This window comes from Ornithodoros turicata, chromosome 10, assembly GCF_037126465.1.
Source record: "Ornithodoros turicata isolate Travis chromosome 10, ASM3712646v1, whole genome shotgun sequence".
Lineage (NCBI taxonomy): Eukaryota > Metazoa > Arthropoda > Arachnida > Ixodida > Argasidae > Ornithodoros > Ornithodoros turicata.
Window position 1 is genome coordinate 19,924,096 of NC_088210.1, and position 12,794 is coordinate 19,936,889.

The 12,794-nt window shown below is 44.0% G+C and overlaps 1 protein-coding gene across 1 annotated transcript; it reads right to left on the reverse strand.

Annotated features, from left to right (window-relative positions):
- Positions 1-207: 207 nt before the first annotated feature.
- Positions 208-12,590, reverse strand: LOC135370901 (structural maintenance of chromosomes protein 5-like). Its single transcript, XM_064604807.1, has 25 exons — positions 12,437-12,590; positions 12,111-12,305; positions 11,951-12,050; positions 11,719-11,895; positions 11,358-11,519; positions 10,433-10,594; positions 9,613-9,684; positions 9,483-9,544; positions 9,285-9,357; positions 8,312-8,429; positions 8,045-8,199; positions 7,773-7,981; positions 6,735-6,912; positions 6,582-6,643; positions 6,024-6,090; positions 5,833-5,934; positions 5,651-5,725; positions 4,499-4,615; positions 4,277-4,399; positions 3,437-3,565; positions 3,218-3,313; positions 2,175-2,375; positions 1,718-1,924; positions 1,540-1,632; positions 208-1,307 (listed from the first exon to the last, which is right to left on the reverse strand). The coding sequence occupies exons 1-25, from the start codon at positions 12,499-12,501 to the stop codon at positions 1,164-1,166; spliced, it is 3,144 nt and encodes a 1,047-aa protein (XP_064460877.1). The 5' UTR covers positions 12,502-12,590; the 3' UTR covers positions 208-1,163.
- Between the last annotated feature and the right edge of the window lie 204 nt (positions 12,591-12,794).

Below are 12,794 nucleotides of genomic sequence, written 5' to 3' on the forward strand. Positions count from 1 at the left end.
GACCGTTCTGCAGAGACCATGCACACAAAAAGCAGAAAGTGTATCTTGAATATTGCAACTCTGGCTGGTGGGCTGCACTTTTCGTATTCAAATCTTTGCCGTGCGTTTACATAGTCCTAAACATGTGTGAGCTTTGCAACATCAATGACAGTGCAGGAGGAAACACTGCAACAAGAGAGCAGATCCTAATTGATGATGCAAATACAATTACTTTTGTGTATCTCATTTATTGTGTGCATTAAAAATCAGTTTGCTGCAACAACCCCATTAGTGACTATAACTTGCTGCCTACAAGTATACGTTCGAGGCACTAGTTGCTTCCTAACAAACCACAAAAAAGGGTGCTCTAAAAATGCAGGGGAATGCGAACATAACAGCACAAATCGTACAAACATAACCGCCCTACTAGTCACGTATGTGCAGTAAAATCAGTCACACACAGTACGGTGTGAAGGCCCCAGAAACAGGTCCCAATTTTTTGCACGAGTTTGTTGTATCGTACGAGCAAGTATTAGCGTACCTTCGATAGGTTAGGGACATGCTCACTTTAGATAAAAGAGTCACGAGAACACAGAGTGCCATTTTTCTCCTGCTGGAGGTTGTTTACAAAGGGATAGAAAAATATATGTATATACACACATATTGAGACCTGCCCCTGATACCTTATTTGGTGAATGTTTTTTTTAGGAATGTGTGTGAGCTTTTGTTGATACGACTGTATGCATATGAATTATAAAAGACACAGTACTCGACTTGCACTAGTTACACAAACACAGTGCGTATGCTAAATGTGGAATAAGATGGCCAAAAGCATGACGCCGGCACTAATACTATGCTCTCAAGTCCAAGTTATGACCTGCAAGCTTTCAGGAGCCAGTGTCCTTGTGGGGCTAAGGACACCTGCACTCCTTATTATAAGATGCCATTAAAAAATTGGTAAACTGAATACTCATCTACTACATGACAGTTTGTAGACTTCCTGGACTTTCTCGAAGCTTTGCACAACAGACATTGGAAGTACTGTCACATGCAATGCCAAGGCACTCGAGAAATAAAAATAGCTCTAGCAGATAGTTCTTGGATAGTAGATTGCACAACCAATCTACACTCTATGTACAAACATGTCACCATAGGAACTTTGTATCATTGTTCAGATGACTCTATCAGAGCCTAACTTTCTTAATAGCACTTGCAAGTCCGACGCCAGTTCCTCTCACTTTGTTTGGGTCCCAGTCTGGTATGCCATTTTGGGCTTTGGCAATGAAGATCATTGTCACGTTTTCTGCATATGGAAGATCTGGCAGCAGCTGTATAAAGGAATGTATTTTTCGTTAAAGGCAGGTCGCAAGGAAGACTTCTCAGGCACATGTCTCAGAATAACGAGAGCGGAGGTGATCTCCGGAACAGTTTCCTTTGTAAGAAAAAAGGTGGGCGGATCAAGTCACAGGGTGCTTGAGTAGATATGCATGCAGGGTACACATGAAATCAATTACGCTAGTAGGCAGCTCCTTCTCACAGTTACAAGGTGCAGGGACTTACTTTTGGGGACAGCAGAAAATACTGCGCAGAGTTCTTTAGAGCAGTGTTCATAATCATTTCGAACACCCTGCGCTCATTTGCAGAGTCCATACCCTGCAGGAAAAGAAGGAGAATGTTACAAGCCTTGTTAGATGAATTCTGCTAGACAGCTATAAAATTTAGAGCTGCAAAATGGCACCTGGTTTATCTCATCAACACAACGGAATGGGACGCTCGTCAGCTCCTGCAGCGCCATCATGTAGAGAACTGTGGCAACGCTACGTTCGCCACCACTTTGGTGTGCTGCCGACAACTCGGTGAGTGCCTCGTGGTCACGGAACTTAACCCGGATGCACACTCCATACTGGTCGTATTTGTCGGGCCGCTCACCACGATAGAGGCTCACCTACAAGATTTAAATGCACGTCGTTATCTCTCTGCAAAAAAAAAGTTGCAAAAGTAACTTTGCAAAACCATATGGTATGAGCTCTTACTTATCATTTAAATCGTGTCATCTAATCTGCTTATTAGATAATGTTTAATAGATATATCGTACTACCAACATTGCTGAGCTATTCGCAAGTCCTAAAAACAGGAAGCTTTCTAGGTAATGCAAACTGGCAAAAATTGCATCACGTATTTAACTTGTGCCATACCTCGCCTGCGCATCCCAGGGCTCGGAAAAATCGTACAAAGCCAGTGTTGATCCGTTCAAGCAGTCGTTCCAACTCGGGAAGCCATCTGGACTGTATATCTTCCATTTCCTCTTTTGTAGAAATCAGCTGAGCTTCACTGGATGACAGCTCTTTCTCCAGCTGTTCTATGCTCTTTTTCCGCTGCTGGTACTCTTGTTCGAGCTGGATGGGAAAATAGGAGTGTTTAAAACCGTAATAATATGGACCTAGTCTCGAGAGACTCGTAATTAAAAGTTGCGAAAATCTCCAGTGCAGTCCTTAAAACTGAGGATGCAGCCACATCACTCACTGCTGTGGTGGTGACAGTGCATGTGCACACGCCTGTCTGTTGTTCATATTCTCTCTACTACTAGTGCCGTACAGGATTTATGTGCTGTGTCACAAGAATGCCAGCAGTGGTTTGCCCCTATTTTACCGCAGAGGGTGCTCCATGAAGAAGTTTTGGCAAATTCTCCCATGTACCTCGAACAAATTTGGAGCAGGTCCAAGTGAGCTGTATGCGCATCACAATTTTGACCTATACTTTTGTTTAAAAAAATTAAAGAAATTCAGAATGAAACCAAAATTTTAGTCCTTTTGCAGGCTAAGGATTAGGGACTACTTGCAGTGCTGGCTCAGAGGACTAAAATGAGGAGTAATTACAATCTAGGTGACAAGAAGCCCGTCACTGCCTCCCTATTTACTCCACTTTTTCTTGTCAAGAAGAACCGACCGATTTAAAGTGCTGCTCAATCAGACGCAAAATGCGACCATATGCTTGTCTCACCCTCTCCTATTTCTTTCACCGAATCCTCAGCTTTTCATCCCCTCCCTTTTTGGTCGCACTCACTCAGCTGATATTTTTCGTGCCAAGAGGTAGCAACCACATTGGAGAGCAAACTTTTACAGACACATTTTTACCGTCATTATTACGGGTGCTACGCTCAGTACGGTTTGCACTGAGCCGCGAGATTCTCATTCGTGTCAGAGCTAAAATACATTGTCCACGCAGCTTTCGAACTCACAGAAGCGTCCACGGGCAACATGCAGTTGAGCTTGACCTGTTCCTTGTGGATGAGTCGCTCTATTTCATCCGCTGTCTTGGGAAGCTTACGAAACTCCTAGACAAAAGGGTACAAATAGCGAAAGACACAGCCCATACTATGGATTTGCAGTAGAACAACCATAAACCAAGTCTCTCATGATTGAAACACCTGTGAACACGGAAAAAGAAGTTGCCTAACCTGTGCAAGCGCATGCGGGATTTCGTGGACAGTTTGCTGGCATCCGATTGCTTGCTGAGCAGCACTCAACTTCCGCTGGGCTTCGAGCTTGATGCCTCGGACTTTATCGCGTGTGTCACGAACTGCAGCCTGCGCACACAACATGACAGCATATGAAATTAATTAAGGTAACAGAACAGGCTTAACAACAACAACAACTCTCTTTTGGTGGAATTAGGCCAGTCTTCTCAAATGAGTTGAGGAACACTGACGCCTCAATGGCATCCAATGATTTCTCTTCTCAATTTGCTACCCTTGTGTACGATGGCTCTGTTCACGGCTCGTACACTCGTTCTCGTCACTGTCATGAATGCTAGAGACTGCACGACATCTTCTTAGGAATTGCTCTATCGGGAAAAGCTACGCAGTATAACACGCGTGTTATGTACCAGAAAACATGGCAGGTATCGTGTGGTAGTGAATTGGAGCCCCCATGCATGAAGATGCGTTACGCTTAGAGCCGGAAGTTTTAGGGGTTAACCCGATTTTTCCCCAAATTGAAGGTTGCCTCTTTAGGGGGAGACCAGAGTTTTACCCAGCAAATTGCCCTAGCTTGTTTGGCAGCAAACACAATTACATCACCGTTTGTACCAAACCAGTACAATTCGTTTGAGTAATAGAGCCAGATTTCTCCCTGAATTTTGTATAGTGGAAGTTATCCTACCCGAATTCACATCAATTTAGAACATGCGTTTATTTCACCAATTTTTACCCCCGGAATTTGGAAGAAAAAATATTTCCCCAAAACTTCAGGCTCTAGTTATGCTTCATAATTTGAGCACCGCGTGTATTTATGTTCACCTCAAGTGTTCTGAAGGAGGCCTCAGCGTCTTTGAGTTGAGCGGTTACTTTCTTCTTGTCCGCAGCAGATTTTTCGACGTCCAGGACGTGCTCAATGCAGACATGATGCCGTTTGAATGATTTCTGTAAGCACAAAAGATAGCGATTCAAATATAACAAATAAATAAACAAATAAGGAGAGCACTATTTTATAATATATTCTCGATAGAAGCAAGATCTCACTTGAAGAGCTTTGATGACTTGATTAACAGCACTCATTTTAGACACGCAAACTTCCTTCAACTTGTTCTTGGTAGCTTCTCGTTCACTCTCCAAGTCCATGCTGTCTTTTTGGATTGCCTGAAAGGGTATTACAATTTCACAAAGTGAGATATTAAGATATACCATTAGAAAAGGCTACGGTGCAATCCCGTTAATTCGAAATCTCTTGGTCCGAACTGACACTCTTGTCCTGTCAATGTCATGTGTATTTCAGTTGGACAAAACACTCAGAAAATGGCTTATTCCAACAATATCGCTCGACCGCTCCCGAATACGCATTGGCTAGGAAACGTCACGTGTTTCCTTATTGTCATTACTTGAACATTGCTTATAAAAGTGATACATGTGCTAGGGGAACAACGACAAAGGAATGAACCACTGGAATGGTGGACAGAACAATGCAGCTTGCTTGTGATTGGCAAAGCAAGCAAGCCTCGCTGTTCTAAGGAAATCACGAGCCTTCCTGTTGACAACACAGTCAACAAAAAGGTGTGAATGACAACCGATGTCCGCGATTGTGTTGGGCTCAACGTTGCAAACGATGTTGATTGAGTCGTGACTGAAGAAACGAATGCAACTGTGTAGAACAGATTATTTTCTATTCTGAGGTGTTTTGATGCTCGCCTGCACATAATATTTTGCAATTAATGAGTCTCCTCCATTTCCGGCATCGCGTCTCATGACTGCGAATGTGCGGTAAAGTCTAGCGAGTCATGACGCGTCTCCCATGCATCAAGCCCTCGTTCTGAGCAGTTCCGTCTGGTGCGAACTCGGCTTTATTCGAACAACTCTTCAGTCCCCTTCAAGTTCGAATTAGCGGGATTGCACTGTATTAGAAATAGTTACTACAAATATACAAATACAGGAGGAACACCACTTGATTATCCAGTACAGAGGAAACACACATACACACACACACCAGAAGTTGTTTTAGTTATGCCACCTTTTCTTTGTGTGCTTTGTCATGCATGTTGAGACTGCTCTGTGAACTGCTACGTGACAGAGCACAAGCACGTTAAACTCGACCAATAAAGTTGCGTTCCATCATAAGTGGAGAAAGGGGAGTTTGTGGGACACAAGCTATCTTTGGTAATGAGCTGCAATATACCTTACCTGAAGACCCCGTTTTTTCTGTTCGAGAACCACCGTCAGTTGCCGCCGTCTTGCTATTTCAGTCATAACACGCTTCTGTAAAATGCGCAGCGGATTAAATTAGCACACGCAGATTGTGCATGCTAATTACAAGAAAACAGGCCACTGGTCACTCCTTTAATGCATTTTTTAAAGTACTTCACCTTTTCACAACGACACTTTTCTAACAGCTCAGTTAGCTTCTTCTCTTGGCCTGAAATGCCTTGAATTTCTGCCGTCTTGCTGCTGATGTCTGCCGCGATCTCCTGCAGCGGCAATGATGTGGAAACACAAGTGAGCAATTATCCTCACATATTTTGTGCAATTATTCGGTAACCTTTCTGTAGCTGCTCACCTCACGCCTTTGCTCAAGCTCTTCCAAGTTGGTTGTATCGATAGATACAATAAGTAAGGAAGGATTCCTGCAATGTCGACACAGTACCTATTGTTACAGCAACATCCTCAGCTCAGGATCTTTATGCCAGATTCCATGTGTTCACACGAGCCAGATCCCCACAGAATATGCTAGTGGAAAAAAAGTGAAATACTGTACTGCTTCCACCATGTGCCCCCTCGTTCCACCAAGTTCCACCAGGTTCCACCATGTGCCACCTTGAGCATCTGATCTCACAGCACAGTTAGCAGACGACACCGTCTGTGTCTTCTCCCGTCGTCTGCTATAAAACATATGTTAACTGCCCCAGAGGATATTCTCTACGGTTAGCAGTGCACGAAATGGCACGACATTAGGTGCTCGGGCTGACGTGGCAGCACAGCGCTAAACTTTTTTGCACGTTACGCCGGAGTATTCTGGGGAATGTCACTCGTTTGAATACACGGATCAAATCCTGACAAGCTCTGGCGTCCTCACGTGGGTTTGACAGGACATGTTAGGCAAGTCACATTAACTCACCGAACCTCAGATGACATAGTCAACACCCTTGATCGGTCATAGCGGGATACCTTCACATTGTACTGAAAACCGGGAGACGTACAAGCTTTTCATAAGAACCACAAACAAGTGGCAAACACGTCAACGTTGTGAACATAATTTGAAGCAACTTACGCTCTGATCCTGCGTGTAGAAACGTCGCAGACCGCTATGTTTTACGTCCTCCACGTACTTCTCGGTCGTATGTGTACCAACAGGTACATTGTGAACTTGATACAATGAGCACAGGTAACGCATGATTTCTGGAGGTGCGGTAAACAAGTCGGACAGGTAGCTGTGGAATCCCCAGCGCCTTCAATAGAAAATTACAAATCTATGTACAGTGCAATAATTAGAAGCTATGAGAATACAACGGGTGCTTAAAAAGTTCTGTCCGAGGGCAAACACAACTTTCTGAAATGACTTCCATCTCTGTATATTTTTTGCCATAGCTACAGCTGACATTTTTTTTATGCATGCAATATGCCTGAGGACTGTACAAAGCGGAGAAAATGTTCCTAACGTTGGGATGTGTTCCACCCCTCGATGGAAGACTAACAGCAGCTGTAGTGAGGAGATAGATTTTGACCTTCGAGTAGCAAAGTTGCCAGATGCCTTCGTGGATTGGGCACTGTACAACTTCATACTTCTCAAAACTAGAAATCCATTTTATTACACTTCCATGTCACACAGAGAAACAATATTTTGGGAGAATACAGTGCAAGACACGTAGATTGCGATAACATAAATTCTGAAGATACGAGATTTAGTCCGCAGAGACACTCTACTAGTGACCTGGTAGATGTTTTGCTTTGTAAAACAATCTTTCTCTATGCAACATTGTACACACATTGTTAATATAAACTTGCTCTTTTGAACTACACATGCAAACATCAGGGGCAAATGCTCTGCCAAGAATGGACAGAACTAGAGCACTGCTTGGGCCATATTCTTGTGCCCGAACCCGGCCTGATGGTTCCACACCAGGCATGAACCAAGCCTGAAGAATTTGAAGGTTTTTGGATACTGCCTCCCGCCAGAAGGAGGCAGTATCCGCTGGCCGGGTCGGGATTGGGAAAGCCTGATCCCATGCAGTACTAAACACACGACCATTGTACAAGACTGATGGGAGAAAGCTGCACATGGTGGTGAATGGAAACAATTTTCACTTACTTTATTTGTTCAAGTGGCAAGTGTGGATGAAAGCTCTCTAATGGGGTGGTAGGAGCAACAACCCCATTGATGCGGAGATTTCGGTCGTCACGCATGGTTCCCAAGAAACTATTAAGGTCTTCAGAATTCTCAGCAACAAAGGCCATAAGATCCTTCCACGCTATCTGGCCTTCGACGTACTTAGCATTCGCTGGATCGTGCACATTTATCTGTAATGGCGAGGATAACGTATTAGAAGAGTCCTGTGTCCAGCATGTGGAAGTGTTTAGTACCTGCGTCATTATAGGCGGATAAATTTTCCCCCGAAAGCGGTTTTCATTTTGCTGAAGCCACACGGCAGCTTCGTACGCGTCTCTATGTCTTCGTCGCAAGATCTCCATTCTCTGATTTGACAGGTCCTTCATTTTCTTCATCTCGTGATCGATAGCTGTGAGCAAGACATGAGCACCATTAGCTGCAACAAAATACTCTAACCGATCCTCCACACGGTGGATCTTCGTCCCTCTTAAAGGCACGTTGAATGCAATAATGATCCTTACAGATAGCTTCCCTTCGCCGGTCACTGATGTACGATTCTGCAAGTCCCCTCTTGTGGCAGATCTCATTCAGGTTCTTGTTGTGGGATGTCAGTGTCTGCTGCACCTGCTTTAGCTCTTCCTTAAAAGAATCGATAAGAAGAAAAGAAAGCTATGTAGCGAGGCATCATCAGAAAGGGTATACAGCCAAACCTTGTTAATACGACATCCCCGCTTTATGACCCTTTTTCCCGGGAACCACTCCCTCCCAATTGACTCTGCATGTAACTCTTGTTCGTTCATATGACACTTCGTTAATATGATGTTTTGGTAATATGTAGGGGTGTGCGAATATTCGAGTTCTCGAATTCGAATCGAGTATCAAACGTTCGAACTATTCGATTCGCAAATCGAATATCCAATATTCGAATTTTCGAATATTTGACTAAGTATTCCACGAATATGAACGACACAACCTGAAAGTGGGCTTCACCTGATACTTCCGTGCATGAGGTGAAGCCCGCTTTACGAAATTGCCCTTGCTGCAGAACCAACACAGGCGGGACGGTGTTTAGTTTGAGATAACGTTATTCAAAGTTAGTTGTGTAGACATCGTCTGTGGAAGGGGTGGCGCCCCTCCCACATGCAGTTTAGTGGTGCCGACGAGGGACTTTGATTTGATGTCTGTGAGGTTGCCTTTAAGAAGTTAGGACTCTCGAATAATGACTACAGCCCACGAACAAGAAGGGTGTCTTAAAGATGTCCTTTACATCTAAAATTTCAGTAGTGCAACTTCCTAGGGCGAGTGCAAAGAAACTAAAGGGTGTTCATGGGCAAAGCTGAGGCAGGATGCCAATTCGTTTGTCTCACAAATGGCCTGTGGTTGTCTGAAGCAATTACAGCCTGGACCCTCGATACAAAGAGGCCCACCGGGGTGCCCCTACATCCCATCCATCCAAGCTGGAACCTACTCCAGACCTGAGATGAACTCACTCACTTCAAGCTCTTGAGTGGCAGATCCTGTAAGTTCCTTCTCCAGCTCAGCAATGTCATTTTCATACTTTTTTATTCTGAAAAGTGGGAGTAAAAAAAAAAAAAAAGATTGCAGTAGCGACATTTCTCTGGATATGGCATAAACTCCATGGGCCATGCAAAGGTGCATGCATTCAGAGAATTCCAAAGTACAGAAGCACACCTTTCGCTTCGACTTGCTTCCTCTTCAATTTTACGCTGCAAATCGTTCTTGACAGTGGCCGACTGGAATGCCACAAAGCGTTATCGAAGAGTCATTCATTCACAGTGACACAACAATAAATGTGCCTTACCTCCTCGGTTAATTCTGAGTAGGTCCTTAATGCACTTTCAATCTTTTTCACAGCAGCCGCAGCTTCTGCTTTCTGAAAAGGTGTGCGCAAACTTTGTTCAAGGATCCCCTTTCATTAAGCAATGCACAGCTAATTACATAATCCACAGATGGGATTCTGCATTTTCAAATCTCATTTTTGAGCACACATCAAGGGCATCTTCGTCGGTGTCCGAGTAACCCTAAGAAACCAGAAGTTATCAAACATTCCAGTTGTGGGACTGCAAGACTGAAATTGGCACGCATCGATACAGTGGCACAGGCGTAAAAATGTTTTCGGAAAGGTTCTACGGGAACTTTACATGGGGAGGAGGTTTCACCTTCCCTTTCCCTTTCCCAAGTGCACAACCAACAGGCACAAATTGTCGTGCTGTCTTTTTTCTGTTCCGTGTCTCCGTTTTTTATCGTCGTTTTACAATGTACCAGCTCGCCCGCACCCTTGCACTTCTACAAACTGGGGGTTGAGCCCCTGAAATCTCCCCTCTAGCTACACCACTGTATCGGTGTGTATTACATGCAGAACATAGGCACAGGCTATGGTGCATAGGGGAACTGTGTTGGCTGACTCGAAAAAGTCAAGCTCAGTTCTCAAAGCTTACTTTTGACTCGGAACGTGAATTGTGGTCAATGGAACGTTATTTAAGCAACATAATATAAAAAACATGTGTATAAGAACACGAAGAAAGTATAAGAAACGTATAAGAAAGTCCTTGGAATATGGCAGATTCTTTAAACGTCTAAATGTTGAGCCCCACCTATAGAAAGAGCTGTGAAAAGTTTACCAATGTCTTGTCTTTCTGCACAAGCTCGGAGTGCTGCTTATCGAGAGCATGAAGCCTTTCGCGCAGTGGCCGGTGCTGCTGCTCTGCTGCATCAAGTTTTTTCTCCTCTTCTCTCAGGCTGGTTTTCTCCTGAAGGTATCTTTCCCTGGTCTTGTCGTAGTCCTAATTGGCATCAAGTAGTGCAGAATTAACTGCTAAACCCGAGACCATGCATATCAATTGGCATTTTTGTCGCTTCTCCCGTAGGAGCAAGTAATATGCAATGCAAGTAGGTTCAGCTGCCTGCGCAGCTCCCCAGGTTCCCTCTTTCCCCTATTGTCTCAGGTTCCCTCTTTCCCATTTCCTCTAAAAATTAAAAAGTGAACTCAGAGTAAAAAGTTGGGTTTGTTGGTTATAGTTCATTCCAAACAATGAGCTTTGTCTGGTATTGTTTGTTGTGTCCCTGCTGTTTGTTTAAAAATTAATAAAAAGTGACTTTTGCAGCAAACGAACAGCATTGCATGATCAAAGTTTGGATCAAACTTAATGTAAACTCAGTAAAATCTTCAAGAGAACTAAAATAAAATTGTAGACAGCGGGCTCTATTTAGGGCGCAGGATTTTACGTAGCATGTCGTCGATATGTTGCACATTACGATTAGGACCTGACTTTTTAGGGTTGTACCCGATTATGCCCGATAATTACACCCGCACCAAAGTCTCCCCCAAAGTCAGGCTACAATTATGAACCTGTTTGGCAAGACCCTGCATGTTGAAAAAAAAAAAAAAAAAAAAAAAATGTGGCGTTTCAAGGAAACAACTTTGAAGAGATAATGTTCACTTGTAGATTGGTTGTCTCAACAATCACTTTCCAGGCTATGTTAGCAAACAAAGAAAACCAGCATCAGGTAGCGTTTGAAGACGACTTCATTAGACACGGTACTTACCACCCATGCGAGCTTCTGCCGCAACAATTCCACTTTTTTCTGGGCTTGGCGATGCTCCTGAAACTTTTTCATTTCTTCATCAAGCTGAGAATTCTTTTGCTTATCTTGTTCCAGTCGCCCCTGCTGGCTGCGCAGTGCAGCGTCCAACTTCTCGTGCTTGCACTGGAACATGCAGATGTACACGCTAAAGCAAACTGCAAGATAAGCTGCCACTTAGAAACATGCACATGTACTACACAGCATGCTCGCGGGGGGTTTCCAAAGTGGAACCGCTCGTTATATATCTTTCATATACATATCACTTGTTTTCTGGAACACTTTTATGTTTGTTGTGTTTTTTTTTACCTCATATCCTACTTACCTGTAAACTTATGAGTTGCTGGTGCATGTCCAGCATGTGTCTCGGGCCCACAGCACGTTCGGTACCCTCCAAAAGGTCTTGCTTTGTCATTCGAACGAAATCTGCTACCCTGTCCTGGGGTAGGAACTGGCACAGGTTCCCTACCTGAATGTTCAACTCTGCAACTTTGGCTTCGACCTGTAAATAATTGTCACAACCCTATAGCTCCCGTTGGATACTTCAGTCACCTTACAGTTTTCTGTGGCACCACTATCGAGTTCAGTTTCCAAACTGACTTGTTGTTGCTGAATATCTGTCGCTCTATAATGTTATTCCTGTCCGTGGGGTTGTACCTGACGAAGGAAGGAATAACGCGATACAAACCACTTGGCAAAGTGAATATTCTCGCTTACAATTCTATTTCAATCACAGCTGTGTCCGCTCCGTGTCTTATGTAGTCCGCAACATGGGAAGCTCTCCCGACCATCTGCGGCGTTCCGCAGAGACCCAGACATATGGCGCAAACCAGAGACGACTTTCCAGAGCCATTCGTGCCGACGATTACGTTCAAACTCGGCCCTGGTGTTAATTCCATGTGAGTGTACTTCCTACATAGAAAATGCAAAGTAAACAGCAGGTGTTACGTGCAGCGCTATCAAGAAACAGCAACGGCACGCATCAGGTACGGGAGACACTTGATGCAGCAAGGGACACTTCGCTAAACAGCTAAGCAACTTACATAAAATTATCGAGCTTGATGCGTACGATGGCACCTCTTGAGCGATCTGCTGTTGGTCCCTTCATAATGCAACGTGTGTGTTACTTTCACACTTTCAGATGCAGCCGGTTGTCGCTACACAATAAAAATATTAAAAAAATATGGCGGGGAAAATGAAGCAGTGTTGCCAAATGCCATCGCGCTGCTCCGCTAGAGTAAAAGGTCAACCACAGGTTTCTGTGATTGACTCGAGGAAATATCGCCTTTTTTTAACGTTTACACCAGCTGACTTGCCTTCTGGTACGTTGTTAACCAAACTACGCATAGTCATGGTACACTTGCATCAGACGTACGTATACAGCTAACGAAAGCTAAAACC

Excerpts from the sequence above, each read along its gene's own strand:
- LOC135370901 (XM_064604807.1), bottom strand. The coding sequence starts at position 12,501 with ATGAAGGGACCAACAGCAGATCGCTCAAGAGGTGCCATCGTACGCATC. Across the intron at positions 9,358-9,482 it reads GAAGCAAGTCGAAGCGAAAG|AATAAAAAAGTATGAAAATG; the intron begins GTGTGCTTCTGT and ends CCCACTTTTCAG. Across the intron at positions 6,644-6,734 it reads TCTACACGCAGGATCAGAGC|TACAATGTGAAGGTATCCCG; the intron begins GTAAGTTGCTTC and ends CCCGGTTTTCAG.